The 27235-nt window shown below is 44.2% G+C and overlaps 1 protein-coding gene across 1 annotated transcript in view; it reads right to left on the bottom strand.

Moving 5' to 3' along the window:
- Positions 1-27235, bottom strand: part of LOC143981772 (bromodomain and WD repeat-containing protein 1-like) — a 222667-nt gene that overhangs the window by 174684 nt on the left and 20748 nt on the right. The window contains exon 2 of the mRNA XM_077479861.1: positions 18850-18908. Within this exon, the coding sequence (XP_077335987.1) occupies positions 18850-18908 (59 nt within the window). The remainder of the gene's footprint in view (positions 1-18849; positions 18909-27235) is intronic.

A 27235-nucleotide genomic window follows, 5' to 3' on the forward strand; every position in this document is an offset into this window, starting at 1 on the left:
ATATTGTAAAAAAGTTTACGAATCTTTATTGTCACACCAAAGCTCATATTTTAATCTTATCATGCTTATCCACCGTGACAGGTGTCATTTAGTGTTTTATAAGCCAGGGGTTGACAAATTTGCTTTGAATTTAGGAGCCATTTTTTTTTTTTTTTTTTTTTTTTAGAGTGGTATGGATTGTCAGCTCCCGGGGTAAGGCCACTCATTTTCACCCCCTATCCCTAACTCACAATGGAGCACCCAGTCAATAACTCCAATGGAACGCTGTTACATCAGGGTTATGTTCTGACCAGAAAGAGTAAGGCTGACAACAGATGGAACTGCCTGGCGCTGGCAGGTGGCCCTGGTTGGCGGTTGGCACTTGTTGGCCCTGGTTGGCGGTTGGCACTTGTTGGCGGTTGGCACTTGTTGGCCCTGATTGGCGGTTGGCACTTGTTGGCCCTGATTGGCGGTTGGCCCTGATTGGCGGTTGGCCCTGATTGGCGGTTGGCACTGATTGGCGGTTGGCACTGATTGGCGGTTGGCACTTGTTGGCGGTTGGCACTTGTTGGCACTGATTGGCGGTTGGCACTTGTTGGCACTGATTGGCGGTTGGCACTGGCAGGTGGCACTGATTAGTGGTGGCACTGGCAGGTGGTACGTTGCACTGATTGGCAGTGACACCGGTTGGCACTGGCAGGTGGCACCGATTGGCGGTGGCAGGTCGAACTGGTTGCCACTGGCAGGCACGTGACACTGGTTGGCATTGGCAGGTGACACTGGTTGGCATTGGCAGGTGACACTGGTTGGCATTGGCAGGTGACACTGGTTGGCATTGGCAGGTGACACTGGTTGGCATTGGCAGGTGACACTGGTTGGCATTGGCAGGTGACACTGGTTGGCATTGGCAGGTGACACTGGTTTTCTAACTGGCAGGTGGCACTATTGGCACTGGCACTGGTTTGGAAGTGGCAGGTGGCCCTGGTTGGCGGTGGCACTAGTTGTCACTGGCAGATGGCACTGATTGGTGTTGGCAGGTGGCACTGATTGGTGGTGGCACTGGCAGGTGGCACTGATTGACGGTGACACTCGGCGGTGGCAGGAGGTACTGGTTGGTGGTGGCAGGTGGCACTGGTTGGTGGTGGCAGGTGGCACTGGTTGGTGGTGGCAGGTGGCACGTGACACTGGTTTTCTAACTGGCAGGTGGCACTATTGGCAGTGGCACTGATTGGCAGGTGGCCCTGGTTGGCTGTGGCACTAGTTGTCACTGGCAGATGGCACCGATTGGTGGTGGCACTGGTAGCTGATCCCTGCGATAGCTAACAGTTTTTTTTGGTAGCGTTTTATATTTAAATCCTGAAGGCAGTGCTTGGTTTTCGTGGTCCCGTACGTGGCTAGGCTCCCAAAAACTCCCCCACATGTGGTATCCCAGTACTCGGGAGAAGCAGCAGAATTTATTTTGGGGTGTAATTTCACTTATGCCCATAGCATGTGTGAGCAATATATAATTTAGTGCCAACTTTGTGCAAAAAAAAAAAAAAAAATTGTAATATTCCTGCAACTTGTGGCAAAATATAAAATATTTCATAGACTCAACATGCCTCTCAGTAAATAGCTTGGGGTGTCTACTTTCCAAAATGGGGTCATTTGGGGGGGGTTTGTGCTATTTTGGCATTTTATGTCCTTCGAAACTGTGATAAGTAGTGAGGAGTGAAATCAAAAATTTGCACCCTTAGAAATCCTGAAGGCCGTGATTGGTTTTCGGGCTGCCATACGTGGCTAGACTCCTCGTTCTCAGGAGAAGCAGCAGAATATATTTTGGGGTGCAATTCCACATATAACTATGGCATGTGTGAGCAATATATCATTTAGTGACAAATTTTTGTAAACTTTTTTTTTGTGTCAATCACTTGGGACAAAAAATAAATAAAAAATATTCAAAGGGCTCAACATGCCCCTCAGCAATTTCCTTGGGGAGTCTACTTTCCAAAATGGGGTCATTTGGGGGGGGGGGGTTTGTACTGCCCTGCCATTTTAGCACCTCAGGAAATGAGATAGGCAGTCATAAATTAAAAGCTGTGTTAATTCTAGAAAATGTACTCTAGTTTGTAGACGCTATAACTTTTGCGCAAACCAATAAATATACATTTGACATTTTTTTTTACTAAAGACATGTGGCTGAATAAATTTTGCCTTAAATGTATGACTAAAATTGAGTTTATTCAATTTTTCTTATAACAAAAAGTAGAAAATATCTTTTTTTCTCAAAATTTTCGTTTTTTTTTCCATTTATATCGCAAAAAATAAAAATTGCAGAGGCAATCAAATACCATCAAAAGAAAGCTCTATTTGTGGGAAGAAAAGGACGCAAATTTCGTTTGGGTACAACATTGCATGACCGCGCAATTACCAGTTAAAGCAGTGCAAAAATTGTAAAAAGACCTCTGGTCCTAAGGCTAACAATTGGTCCGAGGCTGAAGTGGTTACATAACCAATTTAAAATTAAAAAAAACGTTCAAAAGTGCAGCTCTGGTACCCGAGAATAAAATTTACCTCAGAAAATGGGGCAAGGTGGAAGGCATTGCCTTTTATTTTTTCAGTTATGGGGTGCTAGGGTAATCTTGAAAGATAGTGAACTTGTCACAAACCTGAACATATGGTGAAATTGCAAGGAGGTTACTTTAACCGCACATGTCAAAAAGGATCAGACAATTGGAGACATGAGCAGCCATCTTGGTAGAGGAAGGGATTTGCTTTCTCATGTAGGGGCTTGTCCTGGATAACACGTGATCTGATAATTAGTGGGGTAATATTCAAGTAACAAGAGGCACAGAAATGCTATATTCACAGAATGAAGTAGAGGCGGGGAATGCTTGCACTCTGCAGGTCTCTGGGTATGGTTTTCCCTCCAGCGAGGAGAACAGTACAGTAGCACAGTAGTATCATCAAATCTGATCCCAAATCTTGTTAGACTAGCAGTTAAAGGCAGCAGTTTCTAATGCAGGCCATACACACTGAATTTCAACTGATTCCTGAAAGTCACTTAGTGGGTGGCCCTGTTGGCCCCTCCCAGCATAATATCCTTTTATGAAAAAAGGAAGCAGTCAAGCAGAGAATTTTCAACTGAGACGCAACTTACCTACAATAGTCCAACATGGGTCATCCTTCTGTGCTGATAGCATGGATTTTTTTTTTAAATATATATTCAGCCTGTAGGTTAAATGAAAAAAAGAAATCTACCAATGTATGGCCCTCACAGCTATCATGTATGTGCAAGACACAAGAGTGTCTATGCACAGTAAGTGCATTGCTATTTTTCAGGAGGAATTCAAGACCAGGAGATAGATCTATCAAGGCATCACTTAAAACACAATTAATATTTCTGGATGTTCTCTTATAAGATAGAAAATTTCACTTCTTGAGTTCAGGGTGCCGGCGGTAAAATGGCACCATTATTATTGACGCATTACCGTTAATTTTAGCGACGGGTTTAGTCCCCTGTTAGCGGCCGAGAAAGGGTTAAAACCACTGCAAAGCACTGCTGCAGCTGCGCTTTGATGGCGGTATAGCGACGCTGCCCCATTCATTTCAATGGGCAGGAGCGGTGAAGTGCGGTATACACACTGCTCCAATTATGCGGCTAGCAGGACTTTTTTCACCGTCCTGCCAGCGCACTGCAGTGTGAGGAGCAGTTCTTTCACTGTACTTTTTTAGAGATGTAGCACCTGCACCTTTAAAGGCCCCAGTGTGAAAGGGATCTAAAATTTTATTTTGACGGACCTTGTAAATCAATAGGGAGATTCCAAGGGGTGTTGGACAAGTTTGACTATTACAGGAAAGGTTGAAATTCGTATATAGGATTCAGCTACCTATAGCTCCAGCTGCATTATTTGTTTTTATGTGTAGCTTCACTGAATGGAGAGATCTGTCATTCAAAATGTAGCATGCACCAAATATACAGCAAAAATTTGTTACCAGTGGAATGTTAGTTTTAGTCTTATATTTACTGGAAAAGTACAGGTTTTCTTTCAGCATAGGTGTTGCTTTAAGAATATATCAAGAAAACCAACCTTCCCATTGCTGCTATATTAATAAAAGTAAATAATCATACACCCCAAATCATGCTAAAAAAAAGTAAATGTTACTGTGTGGCTTGCCAAGTAGCAGCACAACCTCTGTGCCACCAGTAATACTTTTCCTATATTACAGCAAGCACAGAACAGCAGCCGCCTCCCAAGCCCGTGCACCCAACTCAACACAGGGAATGCCATTATCCCCGACTGGTGCTGCAAGAATATTTTAGTGTGATCCCAGGTATGAAATCATAAACCTTTAATAGATACACATGCCAGGGTTTTGCCTGAATATTTGTTTGAAGGTGTAGTTATCCTTTTAATAAGTGCACTTAAAAGGGAACCTCCTGTGTCATGAAACGTCCTGCCAACAGAAAGGACAGGTCTTTCCAATGGTAGATATGCCAAACTTTGGGTAACGAACTGAACTAAAATGACAATAAAGCAGATGCATTGTCAAAATGTAAAATCTTTAATTTCCATATTGTTTTTCAATTATTTCGAATCCACTCCTATTAATCTGAATTTACTTTGTGAAATTCTCTGCATATTTACTTCCTTGTTTTCTGTGACACATTCACAAGTAGGCACTGCTGTGTCACTGAATTCACAGGGCCTGCCTTCTGAACTACAGAGGTGCTGAGAAGAAGAGTTTCAGGAGGCGGAGTCAGTACAGGAATCACTGCTTGCAGGCAAGGTACCATGGGATATGTAGTACTTAGAAATTAAAAGCAAACAGCAGAGGAGAAGTTGCAAAGTATGCAGGGAATCAAAGAAGTTTCAGAAAAGGATAACCTGCAGACATATAGCACTGAATGAATGAAATACCTGTATAGCGCACAATGCGAACTGAATCGCCTCTAGGCGCTGTGGCGAGCTTTGATCATCTGCTAAAAGAGGAAGGTCTTGAGTTTTTTCCTAAAAGCCAGGTGATTTTCTTCCAGGCGGATGTTGATTGGTAGAGCATTCCATAGCCGAGGCCCTTGGACAGCGAATCTCCGATCCCCCTTGGATTTATACCGGGCTTTGGGCACGAGGAGGAGGTTTTTGTTGGCTGATCGAAGACTGCGGTTTGATGTGTAATGATTTATTTTCTCCATTAGGTATTGCGGAGCTTCTCTATGCACGCATTTGTGGGTGAGGCAAAGGGTCTTGAACGTGATCCGATTTTTTACAGTTAGCCAATGTAAGCTCCTCAGCGACAGAGAGATGGATTCCCAGGGTTTTTTTTCCTGTTATCAGCCTTGCCGCCGTGTTTTGGATCAGCACTCACAACATTAAAGTAATTGTAAAGCTTTTTCACCTTAAAAGTTGTAAAGGCAGAAGGTTTTTTTATCTTAATGCATTGTATGCATTAAGATAAAAAAGGCCTGTGTGCAGCAGCCTACCCAGCACCCCCGAATACCTACCCTGAACCTCATCTCTGTCCAGCAATGTCGAGTCCCTTGGCCGTCTGGGACTCTCCCCCCTGATTGGCTGAGAAACAGCAGAGGCGCCATTGCCTCCCGTGGCTCTCAAGGTCAGTTCAAACAGGGGGAGAGGAGATGGTGCCAAATAGCAGCTCCATGTCTGAGTGGATACACAGAGCTGAAGCTCGGCTGCCCCCATAGCAAGCTGTGTGCTGAGTCAGTACTTGACAGGATGGAGTCGCCAGGAAGAAAAAAGAAAAAAAAAAAAAAAAAAAAGGGGGGGGGGGGGCACCCGAGAAGAGAAGGATCCAGGCTGCCCCGTGCAAAACCAACTACACAGAAGAGGCAACTATAACATGTTTATTTTTTTTTAAACAAGAGACTTTACAAAATCGCTTTAATGCAGTCAAGTGAAAAAAACATATGTCTTACCTAAGCCGATTTGATCTAGCGATATGCAGGAGCGCAGCAGCTCTCGCCACTGTCTCTCTCCTCATTGGACAGATTGATAGCAGGAGCCATTGGCTCCCACTGCTATCAATCAAGTCCTGTGACACGGTAGCAGGGCTGAGCCTCACTGTCTATGTCCATAGAGGCATCAGTGGAACTCAGGAGCGAGCCTGCATGGGTGCCCTCATGGAAAGCAGCTTTCTCTGGGGGCACCCAATGAAGGGGAGGAGCCTGGATCACCTGCGTGGGACCCCAGAAGAGGATCGGGCTGCTCTGTGCAATGATTTTGATTTAGAAAGATCTCTGGGTGCAGAGACCATTCCCCTGGGTCTATGCTTTGGTGGCTTAGGAAGGCTACCTGCCAATTGCCTACTCCAGGGATGTGGATGGCTGAAAGAGCTGGAATGTAACTTACTGCCTAGAAGAGTATCAGACCTGTTTCTTTTAGAGCATCCAGACTTTTGGTGTCCCCCTGATGGTTTATGTATGTCACTGCTGTTACGCTGACTGCGCCCTGACTGGATGCCCTTGCAGAAGAAAGGTCCGGTGTTGTAGAAACAGTATGATAGCTCTGTTTCGGCATGTTGATGGGCATTTTAAAATCTTGTAGGGACCAGGCCCCTAGACAGTTTTGAATCGTAAACTCCACCCCTGCCTCTAAGACTGCCCATTGTTGTCACCATCTTCCAGAGCGTGTGAAGGAAATACTTTGCAAATTCCAGGATTGGAGAGTCACCAAGAGCTTTGCCTGACTGGACCAAAACATTGGGCAATTGAAAGATTGGGTTTTGCTTGTTCCACATCATGAATATGTTGTATTGAAGAGGTCTGCAGTGAGACATGAAAAAGTGAAGTCAAAAACCCTTATGCCGAGGCGAACTGAGGAGTGTCATTTTGACCTGAGGTTCCTTACGTGGGATCTTAAAGAAGCAACCTTCTCTTTGGTAAAATAAAATGCTGGCATGGGCTATGTCCAAGATTAGATCCAAGTACTCCAGACAGTGAGGGGGCTGGAGCAAAGACTTAAGATGATTATCAAGCCAAAGATCCAAGAAGGTTGTGGCTGAAGAAGGCTGTTAAGGTAACCCATGACATGTATGCCCTGGGGTCAAAAGAGCCAGAAGTGGTAAACACTTTTGTGAACACAAATGGTAGTGCCACAAATTGGTTAGTCCCCCACAGCAAAACGCAAAAGACATTGATGTGAGAGATAATATAGGATGTGTATTTAGGCATCTTGTCTCTACCGATGTCAGAAATTGCTCTGGTCTTGGAGAAGCAATGAAGGTTCTCGTTAATTCCATCCAGAATTACGGCCCACACAGAAATCGGTTTAGAGATTTGCCAGTATTGGGCAGATGCCTCATTTGGTTTTTGGACTGAACAGATTTGAATAGAAACAGATACAACCACTTATTGTGCCTGGAGTAATTAAATCTGCCTTATTTTGGTATGAAGCTGGCAGATTGGGTGGCTAAAAGCGAGGAAGCGGCCGAGATCGGCACACTATTTTGCACCTCTTTGAAATGGCAGATTTAAACCAGGAGGTCCAGGATGTCTCAGATCCAGACTTGGCAAATGCCAACAAAGGTGTCCCCATTCTTAAATGTGAGGGCACCTTTTCATTCTTAAGGGGGCATTTGGGCAGGCTTGGTGGACTTAGGTCCAGTGCCAGCGATAAACAGGAGGTGCTCATCGATGGTTAGAAAGTAGACATGGTAGTAGCGGTAGGAATTCTTTCACTGAGAAATAGTAGCCTTAAGGTTAATTGAATTCGTTTATTTCTTGATGAATGCATGATGAAGATCAAAAACCTTCTGCTTTTAACCCCTTTGAGATCCCCTTTGAGATCGTGAAGGATTTTGAAACATTTAGTAGTTGAGTAAGTGATGAACAATACAATTTTTATCCAAAGATAAGGCATTTTATGGTACACGTCTCAAAAATGCACTTAAGAATTTTGCTCATAAGAATGGATATAGCCAACATTTCTATGGCAAAGCAAAATAGGAGGGATGACAAAAGGACACCCCCGTCTCATATCTGTGCTAATGTAGCATTGTTTCTCAGTCATAGTCCAGCAGCATATGTGCAGTCAGATTTCATCTTATACAAATTCTGACCTGGGTAAAGATCCATTCACGCCCCACCACTTCACTATACAACTAGATTCATACCTCAACATAGCCAAACATAAATGACCGGTGCACTTCAAAGAGGCTTTTAATGGCACAGGCCCCCCAGAGGCTTGGAATGCACTTGTGAGTATAATTACATGTGGCACACTGGAGCAATAACATGCTTTTTCTAAAATGAAAACTTGCTTACTCTGTATTTTTAAACACACAAGGGGGAAGGGGCTGCACATACTATCTTGCCACTGAAATGTTTTTATGTGCAGCAAGCATGATAGAACAAATTATGCATTCAGTAAATGCAGAACCCAAAAAGAATGTGCAATTTTACTTTTCAAATTTTAGGTAGAAGGTTAAGAGTAAATATATTAGGGGCATTTTGGAGCAAGGGACCACTCTGTGCAATATTGTTGCACAGAGCAGATAGGTACATCTTTTATTTTAAAGACAAAAAAAATGTTAGCTTTAACGCCACCTTATATATGTATAACAGATCCACGCTTAGGTGTAGGCTAAGCTGCAGCCTCCCCCCCTTGGGGGCCCCAAGGAAGGAGCTCCAGTTGCAATGTATAAACCTGTGAGTTACGGGTGAGTGGTGCTGCCTTTAAATTAAAAAGTGATCTTAGTGAATCACCCTTCTAAGGTGAATTACTACCAAGTGTGTTAGAAATGTGGTGTGCTCAGATGCTCCACCTTCTAAAGATAATAAAACTTTTTATAACCTTAGTGTAAAGCAGTGTACGGTCATCAAAATCCCATTATATAAACAATAACAAAATACCACCACTTGATATAAAAGTAAATATTCATCTTCTCTTAGACTTTTAAGTGTGATCAGATAAAAACCAACACATGCAGGTGTTTGTAACCACACTCAAGGTGGTAGGTTTTGTCCTTTAAAAAACATCAACTGAACACAGTGCAAAAAGAAAAACAAAAAACAAAACAATGTATGGTGAAAAATATATTAAAAGGCAGTCCAATCTTATATGAACGTTGATAAAACAATTTAAGTGCTTGAATTCGTTTCCAATCCTTGTGTAAAGTGATAAGTGACTGTTGTGCTCCCCTTCTGAATCCCCACTCACCAGATCCTGACACACCTACAGGGGCAAACTGCATGTAGTGAGTATGTGGTGGCTGCCGGGCCGATCACTCCCTCCTTCAGCACATCCTGGGAAAACCAAAGCCTCCAGATTCTCAAAGATCTGTTGGAATACGCCGTTAAACCTGGGTCAAAATGTAGCAGTCTCCTGCCTCAGACAAAGTCCAATGACAAAACGCGCAAGGCAGGGCTAAGCACAAGCATAAATTTCTGGTCTAGCGAAGTTCCAGTCTAACACACGCTGACCTAGAGTGCTTGTTGTTGATTTTAAGCTGTATTGGGTTGGACACTACCACCCATTCTGTTTTAAGGAAATTATGTTTTAAAACAAATTTTTTTTTAATTAAAAACACTTTTTGGATTTACACTATGAGAGCCCATGTCTTTTCTGTATGAGGACACTGCTACATTTTGACCCAGGGTTAACAGCTTGTTCCAACGGTCCTTTGAGAGTCTGGAGGCTTTGGATTTCCCAGGATGTGCTGAAGGAGGGAGTGATCCGTCCGGCAGTGCCCACATGCTCACTACATGGGGTTTGCCCCTGTAGGGGTGCCAGGATCTGGCGAGTAGGGATTCAAAAGGGGAGCACAACAGTCACTTATCACAAGGATTGGAAACAAATTCAAGCACAAGTCACAAGCACTTGAAAATTGTGTTATCAACGTTCATATAAGATTGGATTGCCTTTTAATATATTTTTCACAATTCATTAATTTTTTTTTTTTTTTTTTTTGCACGGAGTTCAGTTAATGTATTTTAAAAGGACAAACCTACCACCTTGAGTGTGACTACAAACACCTGTATGTGTTGATTTTTTTCTGTTTGCACTTAGTCTAAAAACTCTTTCACCCTGCGGGCATTTTTCAGGCGACTGTATAGCGCCTGAAAAAAGCATCTTTTACTCCAGCGTGAAAGCCCGCTCCTCCACCACTGCTCCCCATTGAAATGGGGCAGTGCTGCGATACCGCCAGCAAAACGCCACTCCGATGACATTTTGCAGGCGGATCTAACCCTTTTTCGGCTGCTAGCAGGGGGGTTAAAAGCACCCCACTAGCGGCCGAATAGTACCACTAAAACGACGGTAAAGCAGCGCTTAAAATAGCGCCACTTTACCGTCGACACCACCTGCAGCTCAGTGTGAAGGGGCTCTAAGAGGAGACTCTAGGCATATTTACTTTTATATCAAGTGTTGGTATTTTGTCGTTAATGTATATAATGGGATTTTGATGAATGTACACTGCTTTACACCAAGGTTATAAAAAGTTTTATTATCTTTAGAAGGTGGAGCATTTGAGCACACCACTTTTCTAACACACTTAGTTGTAAATTCACCTTAGTGCACTCTCACCTGGGCTGCAGGCCCTCACCTTCCTGCATTGAACATAATGCCTTTAGAGTTTGTCTGATGGCCAGAGAACCACAGAGAAGAGGCTTTGGGATAGAGGCGCACCAAAATGAAAATTCTGGATGCACTTGACCGAAAACAGAAATTTATGGTTTTTAAAGAAGGAAGCGAAGAGAAGAAAAAGTATAAAAACGGCAAGAGCATGCAGTCTCTATTAGCAGTACATTTAGCAAAAAAAATTAAATTTAATATTACGTTAAGAAAAGGCAGGAGTTATATTTTGGATACGATTTCTAGGGAAATTTCGGAAAATCTATGGGTAAAATACAGCAGATTTTCTCTCCAAATTAGACTAATGTCTCTCTTCATTCACAGTTGTACTTAGTAAGTTGAGATTTAGCAAGTTTGTATATATCTATTACCCATGCAGATGGACTATTTGTATGTAAATTACTATTACAAGGTTGTGGCATTTATACTAAAACCAGAAATAGATTGTCTTATAAAACTTTTGAAGTTTTAATGCGTTCCTATGGAGGGTGCCTTTTTGGTGCGCTTTTGATAAGCAGCACCAAAGATGCTGCAGGACTTTTTAAACCGCAGTGTTTACATGGGATTTAATGAGGAATAGTTTTCATGCTTTTTTTATAGTCCTGAAAAGGTGAAGCAAAGGTGCACCAGCATGAAAGGCGCCATAGTCTTAGGCTGGTCATACACGGTACAAATTTCTTTCCCGCAACCATGGGTTCATTGCATAAAGTGAACCTTTTCCTCTTCTCAGTATATGAGCACTTTGGATTGTGAAAATTATACATTACTCAAATATCTGTATTGTTATTTTTCTACTCTTTGAAAACTTTAATAAAAAAAAACAACAAAAAAAAAAAAAAAACCTAAACAACACATGCAAAATTGCGAAGGAAAGTACATGTATTTGCTAGTATCAAATGGCATTACATATTCTTCATATGGCATATCCTAACATGTAATCCCACAGTTACAGATAGAAGTTGATCAGCTCTTATGATTCTATAAAATACCCCACACTTATCTTAGAGCTGTGAAAGCCGGTACAAAATTGTTAACATTCTCTGAATGTACCAATATTATTAAAAGGCAATATTTGTACCAATTTGATTTCTCAGCCAAAATATGAATAAAAAAAAAAATCTTTATCCATTCGGATGGGTCAGAAGAGATATACACCATTAAACTGCTATGTCAGATAACATACAATTAAGTGAAGTGTCCCTGTAAGCTTTCTTACATCAGATTCCCCTTGGAGCAGGAATCATTTAGCTGTATTACGATTAGAGATACACCTCTCTGCTTTTGACTTTAGTTGTAGCAATCTATAACCAGTGATTACTTTGTAACCTCAACACCGGGCACTTACACCCCCTTCCTGCCCAGGCCATTTATCAGCTTTCATCGCTGTCGCACTTTGAATGACAATTGCGCGGTCATACAACACTGTAACCGAGTGTAATTTTTAATATTTTTCTTCACTCAAACCCCCCATCACTCCACCCCAGCCAGATAGGCTGGTGTCCGTTGTGATCACTGTCCATTTCAGAGGCAGGAACAACTTCCTGGACTGAAGCACCAGGGACCTCAGCCACCAGATCAGTGAATCTCTGACTAACTGGCTCACCATCCCATTTTGTCTAAATCTCCTTCTGCAGAACTCTAGTGTGGAACTGGGCATACGGTACTGCCTCAAAAGGAGGCCACCATGAGTCCCAGGACTCACATGCAGAAGCGAAGCGATGACTACTTGCTGTTAATCAGCAGTTTTACTGCGGTTCTGAGAGTCTGCAGCTTGTCTGAAGAGAGAAACACTCTCGCTTCCCTGGAGTCCAGCAGCAAGCCTAGGTACTCCAAATGCTGGGTCGGTACTACCGACTTCTTTAGGTTTACCAGCCACCCAAACTCTTGCAGGGTCTGTATGAAGATCTTCCACATCAGAATTAGAAGAGGATGTGGCGATGCCCTCAGGAGAAGATTGTCTAGATATCCCATGATCTTGATCGCACTTTGCCGCAGCAACGCCAAAACTGGAGCCAATACCTTGGTAAAGACTCGGGGGGCTGATGCAAAACAAAAAGGGAGAGCCACAAACTGGTAGTGGGCTTCCCTGACTGCAAAAATCGCAGAAACTTTTGATGCCGGAGGCATATGGGTATGTGCAGGTATGCATCCTGGATGTCCAAGGACGCCAGGGAGTCCCCTTGATGGAGTGCAGTGACTACTGAACGAACTGATTCCATTCTGAACCTCTGTACTTTCCCAAAGTGATTGAGGGCTTTTAGATCCAAGATTGGACGTACCCCTTCCTTCTTGGGAACTACAAACAAGTTTGAGTAGAACCCCCGGAAACGTTCCGACTCCGGGAACAGGTACAATCACCCCGCGATTCAGCAAGTCCCTTACTGCCCCCAAGAGGGCCTCCCAACGAGCCAGGGAAACAGGTATGCTGGAGGGAAAGAATCTGTTTTGTGGCCAAGAGAGAAACTCTGTCTTGTAGCCTGCGGAAAACAGTCGAGAGGACCACCGGGCTGCAAACTCCCGAAGGCGACCCCCCACCCGAGTCATGGGTGGGGGCAAACCTTCATGCGGTAGCACTTTTGTTCGCAGGCTTGTTAGGCTTGCCCTTCCGTGGTCGTCCTGTCGGGCTGGGGACGTTTAACCGAAGCTTCGGGCGGACGAAAAAGCAGTTTGCGAGCGGAAAGAGAGGGCCCTTGCCTACGGCGTGGCTCCTTAGCCTTCCTGGCCTATGGAAGTAGAGTACTCTTACCACCTGTGGCATTCTCAGTTTGTCTGCTAGTTCCACGCAGACAGGAGAAGCCTGTTGTCCCAATTCGCGGTGCAACAGTTTTGCCCACTCAGTGTATGTGACACAAGTGCGGATGCCAGTACTGGTCGCACGGCTGACCCCCACAACCGTAAACAAGGAACGAGCCACTGCCTCGGCCTTCCTGTCCATGGGATCCTTAAATGCAGGAGTCCCCTCTACCGGGATCGTGGTTACTTTGTTTAACCTGGATACTGGGGGGTCCACGACCGGAGGAGCCAACATTTTTTGAGAAGGTTCTCCTCAAAGGGGTAACGTATTTGGGTACTGAAAAAGTCCATTGCGGGCGACCCCATTCCTTGTAAATGAACTTGGCAAAATTATGTCAGATACGGGCACACTTTAGGTGAACGGGCTGGCTTACAGGACCCAAAAAGGAACAGTTACCTCAGCAGAGGAATCTGCTGGCTCCTGAATCTTCAGGGTAATCACACACAGCTGTGATAAGTGCTCCAACAAGCGATTTGTTGCTCACGGCCCTGGAGGGGGACTCATCCTCACTGTGCCTCAGGAGGACCAGAGTCTGCGTCAGAGCTCTCCCCAGAGGATATGGGGGGGGGGGGGGGTCAGGGGCCGCTTTATAGCACCTTTGCGCCCATGCACTGCCTCCATCTTGGCAACGAACAAATTGAGGACTGCCGACAAGGTGTTCAAGGGCACTGCACAGTCCGCAGGCGACCCGCTTGCAATTGTCTGGACTTCGGGGGAAGAAACACCAGTTTCTGAAGCCATGCTGACCGTACCCTATCTGCCACCCGAAGGGGACTTAGGACAGTGACAGTCCCACTGCTGCTGGCTGAGGGGCTCTTTCCCGCAGGACTCACCAGCCTGAGGTGTTATGCGCCATTCAGCAGGTAGTGCCTGTAGTCTCTGTTGGCTCCCAGGTGCAGAGGAATCAGCTCTGTGTTGGTTGAAGCAGCTGCTAATGGCGCTGAACCCGCTCTGTAGTGTGCTCAGGCTTAAAGAAATTGGCCGTCCAGCATAAGGACATAAAACACAGGGAAAATAGCCTCCAGAGCACAGGAGCCCATGCTTCCGCTAGAGAACACAGAAAAACGTGTTCAGGCTTCCAGAAAATGGCCGCCGACGTCCAGTAAAAGGACAAACCACAGGGAAAATGGCCGCTGAAGCCCTGAAGACCACGCTTTCCTTTGCCCACACCTAAGATGGCCGCTGTATGCAAAAGCCACGAGGGGCAGAGAGAAACAATGGTGGTGAAGGACACAAGCACAGCCTCGCAGGCACCTCCAGGGACATGAAAAACAGGACCCAGGACACAGCCAGCCAGCGCAACCCCCCCACCCCCAGGTGAGAGGCCCCACGGAGAGCCCCTGCACAGACACACACACACACACACCGCTCTGCAGCATCCCCCACAGGGAATGCAGAAAAAAAAAAAAAAACACGCACGGACCGATGGGCCCGTCAGGGTTCCTAGGTCCTTCTCCTTCACTAGGCAAAATAAAACTGATGACTGCATGGCAGGCTGAAGGGTTGTTACCCAAGGGACTGCCCCCTGGGCGGAACTGGAAAGTTCTGTGCGTTACATAACATGTAATGCCTAGTATTCTCCTAAAGGTGGGTGTAACAACCCAATGGTTAAGAAAGGAGCTGTGACGGTCGGTAAATATAAAAGTAATTTTTATCCTGTATTAATGAAGCGGCACTTATGGGCACTAATGAGATGGCATTTATGAGGAGGCACAAATATGCCGCACTTATGGGCACTGATATGGTGCACTGATGGGTGGCACTGGGCACAGATAGGCAGCACTGACTAGCATCACTGATCACTGATTGCTGGCACTTGTGGGCACATATTGGTGGCAATTGTGGGAACCAATTGCTGGCAGTGGTGGGCACAGTTCTGGCACTGGTGGGCACTTAATTGTAGTCAGGGCACTGGTTATCTAGTGATCTGGGGGGTCCCCAAGGGATTACCTTAATTTGCAGGGATTGCCTCTCACTTCATGTTTGGCTATGGGATAGGAAATTAAAAGAAAGCTAAGCAATGGTGTTATAGCCCTCCCTTACTCTATCCAAAAAAATAAAAAAAGATTGCTTATAGTTCTACTTTAACCACTTCAGCCCTGGAATATTTTAACCCCTTCCTGACCAGAGCACTTTTTACAATTTGGCACTGCTTCATTTTAACTGACAATTGTGCTATCGTGCCACACTGTACCCAAACTAAATTTCTGTCCTTTTTTCCCCCACAAATAGAGCTTTCTTTTGGTGGTATTTGATCGCCTTTGTGGCTATAAACAAAAAAAAAAAAGCGACAATTTTGAAAAAAAAATCTTTTAAATGTTTTTTACTTTTTGCTATAATAAATATACCCAAATTAAAAAAAAAAATAACTAATTTATTCATCAGTTTAGGCAAATATATATAAAAAAAAAATAAAAATCTAAAAGAATATATAATTAAAATCTGAATAAACGCACATTGATTGGTTTTGCGCAAAAGTTATAGCGTCTACAAAACTATGGGAAAGACTTTTTTCACTAGTAATGGTGGTGATCTGTGATTTTTAGCGGTATTGCGACGGACACTTGACATTTTTGGGACTATTGACATTCATACAGCGATCAGTGCTATAAAAATACACTGATTATTGTGTAAATGTCACAGGCAGAGAAGGGGTTTACACTAGGGGGAGATCAAGGGGTTAAATGAGTGATCCCTCACTGTGTTCTAACTGTATGGGGATGTGACTTACTAGGTGGGGAGACATATCGCTGTTCCTATTTAGTAGGAACAAACGACATGTCTCCTCTGCCAACCGCACAGGGATTTGTGTGTTTAAACACATAAATCCCCAGGCTGGTACTCGTGCACGCGATCGCACAAGGCCGTCGGTGATTGTGCCTGCTGGCCACGTGAATCGGGTCCCCCTCTGGCAGCCAGTAAGGGGAAAGACGTACCTATACAGGATTTCGCTTAGGAGAGCTATTGTGCCGCAGTACATCTGCGTGAGCAGGTTGGGAACCGGTTTGTAATGTAATTTCCATTCTTATAAGTGCATTGTTAATTAGCATACAGAAAAATGTCATCAAGTTGACTGTAACAGTTATCTTTTCATGATAATGTGCTTGGTGCTGCAACTCCATCTATGCTCATCTCTGGTGGTTTGTTTAGAACTCACCAGGTTGCATGCATTGATTTTTCAAACACAACCATATTGGTGCAGTCTCTTAAACTTCAAATTGTTTTTTTTTTTTTTTTTTTTTTTTAGTAACTGCACTAATGAATGTTTTTTTCTATTTGCGCTTCAGCTGCATGCACATACACTATATTACCAAAAATTATTGGAATGCCTGCCTTTGCACACAAATTTTAATGGCATCCCAGAGGGTTCAATAGTGAGTTGGCCCACACTTTGCAGCTATAACAGCTTCAACTCTTTTGGGAAGGCTGTCCACAAGGTTTAGCAGTGTGTCTATGGGAATTAGGGCTGCAACTAACGATTTTCATAATCGATTAGTTGGCCGATTGTTTCGATTAATCGGTTAATAACCTTTAAAAAAAAAAAAAAAAAAAAATGGTGTATAATTTAGTTAATATGTAACGTTAAAAGAAAAAAAAAAAAAAGCAATTTATTCTTAAATATCTCTATGCAGTGGTAATAATAACTATATGGTTAGAGAGCAAAATCTCTAATCTACTCTGAGAACAACAGACAGAAGAGATATACTGTATATGCTATTAGAGGAGATCTTCCATAAAAAAAATATATATAGTTTTAAGAACGTTTGTTGGAGTTTCTAATCGTTAGTGGGGTCAAATCGATGTTCATTTTCAACCACCATGACGGGAAAATTTGGAAATAGAAAACTGCTCGGTGAAAGGAATTTTCAGACATTGTATATGGTTTTCGTTCAGAAATGACATTAATTTTAAAAACATAATGTTAAAAAAAAAAAGTGAAAATTTCAAAACACACTTTCATTCCAGCGAATGTACAAAGATTTTTCGTCTGAAAATTGATCCGTGTGGCCAGCATAAGGCTCGGTTTGCTTTTGATCTGTTTCCGCAGTGCTTTTTGCCATGCGTTGTGATTTTGCTGTGATGAGTTTTTGCATTTTTTTTTGGCCAATTTGTTGTTGGGCAGATTTAAAAAAAAAAAAAAAAAAAAAAAAAAAAAAAACACACAAATTGCTGCAAAAGCCATTCCATGCTTTTCTGCAGCTTCTCCATTGAAGTACATTGAACCAAAAAAGCATTGTTTCGCGTTAAAAAAAAAAAAAAAAAAGTCCCTGACCGTTTCCAAATAAATACACAGCGGCTGAAAAAAGCATAGATATGAACGTGTTCCATAGGAAACCATGTAAATGAACTGTAGTGCGTTTCTGCAAAAAGCGCTAAAAAAACACATAGATGTGAACCAGATCTGAGACGTTTAGTAACATAATGGGGTTAAAAAAAAACACTAAAAGTAGCCCTTTACAGTACAACAAAAAACAGCTAATCAATACTGTAAGGGGTTCATTTTTTTTTTTTTTAACTGTAGAACTGTGAAAGTGGTATTTACATTAGCGATTATTTGCTATTTTTGTACTATAAAGGGCTCATTTTAGTTTTTTTTTAACCCCATTATGTTACTGGCTGATTAATCGATTATGAAAATAGTAATCGATTAATCGATCAGTTGTTTCAGCCCTAATGGGAATGTTTGACCATTCTTCCAGAAGCACATTTGTGAGGTCAGGCACTAATGTGGATGAGAAGGCCTGGCTCCCAGCCTCCGCTCGAATTCATCCCAAAGGTCTTCTATCAGGTTGAGGTCAGGACTCTGCGCAGACCAGTCAAGTTCATCCACCCCAAACTCGCTCATCCATGTCTTGTTGGACTTTGCTCAAGTCCTGACCTCAACCCGATAGAACACCTTTTGGAGACTGCGAGCCAGGCATTCTCGTCCAACATTAATGCCTGACCTCACAAATGCTCTTCTGGAAGAATGGTCAAACATTCCCATGGACACTCTCCTAAACCTTGCAGACAGCCTTTCCAGGGGAGTTGAGAAGACGCCATTAAAGTTATTGTGCGTATAAAGGCAGGTGTCCCAATACTTTTGGTAAAACAGTGTATGTTGACAGAAAAAGAGGGATGAGCTCACCATGCTGCTGCTCTCTTGCTGTCCACCAATATATTGGGAGTTAGAGATTTCTGCTGTTAAACAGTGCAGTTAATTAAAAAATAAAAATAAAAGGAGGTCACCAACCTGGCCCCGTCTGTCAAAGGTTTGCAAACTTGGAAACTGGATTGATGGAAATACAAAATATTTTGTGAGTAAAAGAGCTCCATATGTGTATCTTGGTGTAGTTCAATGACTGCCTGGAGTTCAGTTTGGAGTGGAAATAATGTTGAATTCTGGAGCCACTGAATCCAGTCAAGAAGCCATCTGGCATTTGAAGTAGCCAGGCAAACCCACTTGCATTGCCAACAGAACGACACCTGCTGCTGTATATATCAATAGTAAATAAAAATCAAACTTACCTCTGCAGACTTAATACAGGGTCCATTTGAAAGGAATCGCGCTATCAAGAAGTACAGCTCTGGGGGAGGAAAAAAAAAAAAAAAAAAAAAAAGTTACGCAAAACAAGTAAAGTATCCATGCGGTTTATACCTGAGATGTTGGCTAACCCAGGACCCTGCACTCACTATAACTGGTCTCCCACTACACAGCACATGGAAATGCAATTTTAGTAAATATAAACTGCTAAATACCTTTTCTCATCAGCAGTCATGTGACTTCTATCAGTGTCTGGTTAAACCTTGTAGGAGTATACATTCTTCTCAGACTGTCCTATATGGCTGCAGGACCCCTGAGCCTCGAGCCTCTTACAAGTGGCTACACACAACCTCTGATTTCTCAACATTTTCCAACATCCGTATGGCCGTTAGAAGCATGGGGACATATTCATCGGGAGTATTGCCGATAATGTCCTATACAGGAGCTTTTAACAGAAAGTAGTTGTGTGAAAAATGTGTTCTCAATCCTTCACTCAGCTTGCAGCTGGACCGGTCCCCACACCCTCTTCTTGCTCATGCTCCAGTTGTCTAGGGTCCTGACATCAAGACCAGGGGTCTGCAAACAAAGGGCCAGTTTACAGACCTTCAGACTATAAGGGCCCCGCCTCGCTGGCATCAGTGGGAGGAACAGCGCCCCGCCTCGCTGGCGTCAGTGGGAGGAACAGCGCCCCGCCTCGCTGGCGTCAGTGGGAGGAACAGCGCCCCGCCTCGCTGGCGTCAGTGGGAGGAACAGCGCCCCGCCTCGCTGGCGTCAGTGGGAGGAACAGCTTTCCAAGGACCATGTAAAGGCAAGCAAAGGGCCGCATTCCAGCCCCCCGGGCCACAGTTTGGAGAATTCTGATCAAGATTCTGACCAAAGCAGGGTCCATTCTCCATAGCCCTGGATTGGACATGATGACACTGAAGGACAGTTGACCTCCTGAGTGCAGGGGAACACAATCTTCTGGCGACAGAGTGGAGGATCAGATAAGAAAAAAAGTGTTTCTTCCTTCCCCTAGACATAATGCACAATAAAGGGGTTGTAAAGTGCCACGGTTTTTCACCTGTGCTGCAGCCCCCCAGAGCTCCCCCTCTTTTTTTCATACCCAAACGTGATCGTTCCAGTGACAAGACCGAGTCCAGCAGCTCCAACCACTGTCTGTCCTCATTAGATAGATAGCAGCAGGAGCCATTGGCTCCCACTGTGGTCAATCAAATCCAGGCACACAAGAGTGGGGGGTGGGGCCGAGTCCTGCTGTCTGCGTCAATGGACGTAAGGGTGCCCCCAATGGAAAGCAGCTCTCCGTGGGGGCCCCTGATGAAAAAGGAGGGGCCAGGAGCACTGCCAGGGCACCCCAGAAGGAGGAGGATCGGGCTGCCCTGTTCAAAACCCTCACACAGAGCGGGCAAGTATAAAACATTTTTTTTTTATTTTTTTAAACAATGAATCTTTACATTCACTAACTCTTGCAGTGCAGCCCCACTGCAAGGGATAATTTTACACTTTGCCGGAGCTGGGCTTTAATATTTGCTTCTGTGACACGCATTGGAGAAATGGAAGGGAAGGTCACCGGGAAGGGAAAGAAGCAACAAAACATTTGAGGAGTTTTAATTATTCTTCACAAAAAAAAAAAAATGTGCAGTGAAAATATTTTTTAATCACTCTTCCAAATGGCTTTTATCACAGCATGCAGTGAGCCAACAATGTACACAGTACTTTACATTCATGTGGATGTAGCCTAAAGCTAGTCATACACACAATAAATCTATAAGATTAACCTTCCGTTGCTTCGGTTGTATGTTAACAACTGTTGCCGCTGGCTGTCAGAAGGCCTTGAGTGTGGCTGCATCTGATTGGATGAAGCCCCTCTTCCGCTGCAAACTTCCATCCAGCTGCTTCGATCTTTCAAAAGAAGGATGTTGTGCGGGAGGGCGGCGACTACAGGGCCACCCATGGAGAGAATTTCAGAAGGCTCGCCCTCTGGCCTAGGCAACATATTGGAAAACGAGCTTGTGGGAGGCGTTTTGCCTTTAAAAGGCCAGCCCCTAAACCTCCCTTCCGCCAGCATCCCTTTATTTGTACTTATTTCAAAATTTCTTCTTGGATATGCCCCCCTTTTGGGCATACTGGCCTCGTGACCACAGCACATCCCAGGCCACTTTCCTGCTTTCCTTCTATTTCCTTTACTTAAAATTATCCACAAGAGTCTCAGAGTACAAATGTGGACCTGCTGTTTGTACCCCTAGATCACTCAGTGGACATGCAGAATTAACCAAAAGTTAACTACCGTATATACTCGAGTATAGGCCGACCCGAGTATAAGCCGAGGCCCCCAATTTACCCCCAAAAAACTGGGAAACCTATTGACTCGTGTATAAGCCGAGGGTGAGATATGCCTGTCCATCCCTGTGTGTGTGTGTGTCCATCCATCCATCCATCCCTGTGTGTGTGTCCGTCCATCCATCCATCCATCCCTGTGTGTGTGTCCATGTGTGTGTGTGTGTGTGTGTGTGTGTGTGTGTGTGTGTGTGTGTGTGTGTGTGTGTGTGTGTGTGTGTGTGTGTGTGTGTGTGTGTGTGTGTGTGTGTGTGTGTGTGTGTGTGTGTGTGTGTGTGTGGCCTTGTGTGTCCAGCCTACCTGTGTCCCCAGCCTCCGTCCGGTCCCGAGCCTCCGTCCCGTCCCGTCCCGAGCCGAGCCTCCGTCCGGTCCGGTCCCGTCCCGTCCCGAGACTCCGTCCGGTCCCGTCCCGAGCCGAGCCGAGCCGAGCCTCCGTCCGGTCCCGTCCCAGGATCACCGCTCTTCGTCGGCGCCCATTTTCCTGTTCAAATGCCGCGCCTCCCTGTCTGTGATAGGCGGAACACAATTTCCCAGCAGTCTGTGTTCCGCCTATCACGGCCATCCTTTCATCCTCGTCCGTAGTACGAGGATGAGCGGATGTCCGTGATAGGCGGAACACAGGCTGCTGGGAAATTCAGTGTTCCGCCTATCACAGGCGAAGGCGGAGCCGGAGGCGCGGCTTTTGAATTAGAATAGAATGGCCGCTGTCTGTCTGCTCGACACGCTGATCGAGCAGGCAGACAGCGATGACTCGAGTATAAGCCGAGGGGGGCACTTTCAGCCTCAAAAAAGAGGCTGAAAATCTCGGCTTATACTCGAGTATATACGGTAATCATATGTTTCCTTGCCTATATGTTATGTCTGATATGTTGTACCCCTGTGTGGGTGAACAGCTGTTACGCTGTTATGTCTTCTACAATAAAAACTATTGTACCGCATTTTCAGACAGTTCATCAGGAAGCGACTGAAACTGCTATGCGCGACCAGCTTTATACACTTTTGCATGCAAGTTATGAAAATATGTAAGTTATTAGAGGGCATTAATCTACTGTGAGCAGAAAGTCTGTCTACAAGAAAACATTGTAGCAGTTGGTAAAAACAGAGCAAAATGTGCATTCATCAGCAACTTCACAGATAAAATAAAAGCCCTTTTGTTTAGCCAAGACAAGTTTGTTACAAATCTTTTACTGGCAAATTCCTAGATAATAAAGACTCCACAATAGCTGAACCCAACACTACATGTATCAAAGCATTTGCTGTATAGCTGGCCATACCCAAATCGAAGATTCTGCCTTTATTTGTTTTCTTTGGGGATGCACCGATACTACCTTTAAGACCGATACCGATTACTAATACTTTTAATGTCTAGTGACAGTTTCAAAGCACAATACAGACTAACGATATCTTCTTTATAAGAATAACTAACTCAAGAGATTATAAAAGAATAAGACAGACTAATGGGTAGCACTGACTGATGAGCACTGACTGATGACCACCGATTTGCGGCACCGATTGCTGGCACTTATGGGCACTGATAGGTGGCACAGGTATGTGGCACTGACTGATGGTCACTGATTTGCAGCACTAATTGCTGGCACCGATATGCAGGACTGACTGATGGCTGGCACCGATATGTGGCACTGACTGGCACCGATATGCGGTAGGTGGCACTGATTAGTAGCACTTATGGGCAATGATAGGTGGAACTGTTTGACAGTGGCACTGAATAATGCAGCACTAATTGCTGGCAGCCTGGCATGATAAGAAAAAAAAAAAAAAAACACAATATGTGATCAAAAGAGCCCATCTTGATACACCCTGCACTCGGGCCTCAGTAAGCCTAGTCAGAATGCAGCAGCGGACATCTTGTTACACCCAGCCCATATAGTTGGTGAACTATATGGGCTGGGTGTAACGAGATGTTCGCTGCCGCCTTGTGATGTAGGCTACTCAGGCTGAGTTCAGGGTGTACCAAGATGGGCGTTGCCGTGTACAACCTCTCACGGAGGCTCAGGCCGTCACTTCCATTAAGGATTCTGATGGCCCGGTCACCGATGGATGCACACGGCCTGTACTGCGACCCACAACCCTGCCCACAGGCTTACCTTCCTCCGCTGCAAGGACTCTCACCGTGCCTGGACCCATGCTCCACCTTCTCCCACCCACTCTGCCTGCTGACTTCCGGGATGTAGGTATCGGGTGAAGCATCGGGAGCATTTGCCTGAATACAAGTACTCGGGCAAATATTCGGTATCCGCGACGATACCGATACTCTATTGGTGCAACCCTAGTTTTCTTGTATGATCACTGCTGCCAGCTATAACCGGCAGCAGTGATTATTGTATTCGGACGGGAAAACCTCTGGCTATCAGAGTACAATTGCGCAGCAGGAGGACACAGGAGACAGCACCTGCAGTATTCGTAGCTACCGGCTTATTTTTTTTCTGAAAGAGCCTAGAGCTCCGCTTTAAAATACACTAACTGAAGCCAAACTCCAGCCCAGCTAAGCAGTTACAGAAAACTTTTTCCTTTTGGGATAAAGGTTTTACATGAATAAAAAGCAACCCTGTCATTGTTAAATGATTGGCCTTGTCCCTGCAACTGCTACATTTGCAGGAGAGCTTGTTCTTTTTAAAAACATCAGACTTACTGGTTGGATCACCAGGTGCAAATAAGAAAGCATAAAAAAAGAAAAAAACAAAATGCAGCCATCACAAGAATTAGTAAGCTGTACTATAATAAAAATGTTTTCTTTTGGGTTTAATACCACTTTAAAAAATAAATCTGTATATACACCAGACACAGGAAAATATTTCTGACATTCTAACAAGAATATCAGTTGATCAAAATACAGACCAGGGTCAATAGAGGAAAACTGATTAAAGACTTAGCAAAGGATTAACACTGTAGTAATCGGTTTTCTTCTAGTCTTTGTAGGCATCTAAACAGGTATGAAGAGGCAAGAATAGACAGAGAAATGTTGCCAGACTGAGCAATGTTCATATGTCTGGCTGAGATCTCTTGCCTGAGACTCTCAGAATTTTCCTGGGAAAATGCTATTGACTCCCAACAGTGGCCACTAACATGTATGTATGGAATTCTGCCACCCTGGAGAAAAAAAAAAAAAAAAGTAGTGCAAACCTTTTCCATTTAAAGTATATTTAAACCCAAAACAAAATATGTATTATACTGCAGCTTACCAGTCCTCAGGCAGGCCATAGAGGGTGCAAATTTCTTTCCCACAACCAAAGAAATTTGCAGTGCTGCCAGCGAAATCCCTCCTGCCAAGACATTGTACCTTTCCGGCGAGGTGATTATTGCTAGCAGCCACTAGCGATAATCACAAGTGAATCCAGCAGGCTGGTTGTACCCAAGTTTAAATCGATCAAATTGGTACATTCAGCCTGTCCACACACGGTTTGAATTTCGGCCAGTTTCTGCTGAACCAGCTCAGATTCTAACAGTCTATGGCCAGCCTTCGATGTAGACGCTGCAACTCCAACACTGTATCTATGGAAGAAACCATGACTGTCACCCTAGGCTGCTCCACTGATACGGACTACAAACTTATCCATATCTCAGCTCTATGTTATGGGGGAGCAGAGCAATCCTTCACAGATATTTTCTGTTTTTTTTTTTTGTTTTTGTTTTTTTCAAATTGAGAACAAATAAAGCATGCAGTCACTACATCTAATGCCCCGAAAACACAACCTGTTTTCCCGTCTCAATAAACTCTGAAAGTTTTTACGATGGAATTCCGCTCAAGCCGTCATACATACACACGGTCACACCAAAGTCCGACCGTCAAGAATGCGGTGACATACAACACGTACGACAGGGGCTAAAAAATGGAAGTTCAATAGCCAGTAGCTTCCGTCTCGTACTTGCTTCAGAGCCTGCATCGTTTTTTAGTACGTTGGAACAGCCTACAGACTAGCAGTTTTCCCGATAGGAATTTATTCCGTCGTAAAAATATAGAACATGTTCTCTTTCTAGGGCCGTCAGAATTTTCGATGTAAAAAGTCTGATGAGTCCCACACATGGCCGGACTATACGATGAAAAGCTGCCGTCTGACTTTTTCTGTAGGAAGTTCCGACCGTATGTATGGGGCATAAGACTGCATTCACACATCGGCATTCTAAATCGCGAGCAGATTTATCACGATTGTGAAGCGCCGAGGTGAGAATGACAAATCTCAGAACGCACATTTGAGATTCCAATCATTTGAATGGCACCCGAAAATCGCAGTACTGTTCTGCTGCGATAAATCGCGCTGCAATCGCATTGCGTGAAGCATGTTGCCCAAAAAGTGGCTCCTGAACTTTTGGGGGGGTGAAAAGCTTCACGCAATGCGATTTGCCGAGCGACAGAACCGCGCTATAATTTTAGGTGCCAATCAAATGAATGGCACCTAAAATGTGCATTCTGCGATTTGTCATTCTCACCTCAGCGCTTTGAAATCAGAAGCAGACGTGTGAATTCAGCCTAAGGACTGCAATGTCTAGTACACACGATGAGAAAAATCAGACACAAAATACCGCTTTCGGAACAATCGTCTGATCATTAGTACACAGCTTTAGAGAGGAGATCGCGACAGTTCACAAAAAAAATATCTGAACAAGCATGAAACAAATCTCTCGCACAAAACCAGAACAAACGATTTTAGTGTAATTAGTAGGGGTGCAACGGATCGTCACGGATCCATGATCCGAACGGGTCAACCCGCTCGGATCGGCACATGCCGCGCTCTCGGCCTTAGGAAAGGCCGTGGCTTCGGCCTAGCTCTGAAGCAGCGGCCATCTTTCTACACCCAGGCTGTTTACACTGATCGCTCCGACGGAGCGATCACTTGTAAACAAACTGGCGTCATATCATGACGCCGGTTCCTCTCTCCCCTCTCTATACCAACCTGTACAGTGGAGGGGAGAGATCCTGAGATGGAAGCAGCCATCCCTCCATACCCAGCAATACCCTAGCGATGCCCAGCCATACCCAGCCAATATTACAGTGAGGGAGATTGTGGATATTACAGTGGGAACTATATGGTGGTGGAATTTTCACCGGTTTTTGCAAATTAAATTATTTGCTGATCCAAAAAATTATCCGAGTCGTGACTCTGATCCGAGGAATGATCCAATAGTTTTTTGATCCGTTACACCCTTAGTAATCAGTATGGAACTACTACGGAAAAATAACGTGACCATGACCACGCATGCTCGGAAACCAAAAATCACATTACAATACATAACTGCCGAAGTTGTATTTTCATATGAGAATTTTTCATAACTTTAGTAACTTATTGGTTTTCCAAATGAAACTAGCATGAGAAAAAAATAAAAAAAAATAAAAAGGAATGATCATTCATCCGATATTCTTATGTGTAGGAGGCTCAGGCTGCAATATACTGCATTTTTGTTCTTTGGTTTAGTTATCCTTCAATAACATTAGCAACAATGCTCAATTTGACAAAAAAATAAAAAAATAAAAATCTGACAAACCAATCAAATACAAGGCAGGTGATGATCCCAATGTAGAATGATTCCCCTCTGCATAGGCACAACAATTCAGTTTCATCCAATGAGAACATGCTTATACAACGATCCTTGTCAAAATAGTAATTCACACTACTAATGTCAGCTCGTAGATTTAGACCGGGTTCACACATATGGGGCCAGGGGCTGAAAGCTGGATGTCCGATGAGTCTCTGTTCACCAGTTCAGGTGCGAATCGGGTCTAAATTTTTTCCTGACTACGCACCTGAATGGGACCGTAAGATGCACAAGGACCCTTTTTCATGTGAACCGCAGACGCCCCAGACCTGTGTGAACCAGCTCCATTGAGAGTCGGCCACACTAGTCTGTCATGTGAATTGGATGCGGGAAAATCCGCATATGTGCAAACCCAGCCTTATGCATATTATCCTTATGTACACGCATTCCGATTATCGGACCACAAAAGTCGCTTTCGGACAGATCGTTCGATAATCTGATCGTTATTATGCAGCTTTCGACAGCCGATCATGACAGTCCGTC

The sequence above is a fragment of the Lithobates pipiens genome, unplaced genomic scaffold (genome assembly GCF_037356315.1).
Source record: "Lithobates pipiens isolate NorthernLeopardFrog02 unplaced genomic scaffold, aLitPip1_a1.2 Scaffold_16, whole genome shotgun sequence".
In the NCBI taxonomy this organism is placed as follows: domain Eukaryota; kingdom Metazoa; phylum Chordata; class Amphibia; order Anura; family Ranidae; genus Lithobates; species Lithobates pipiens.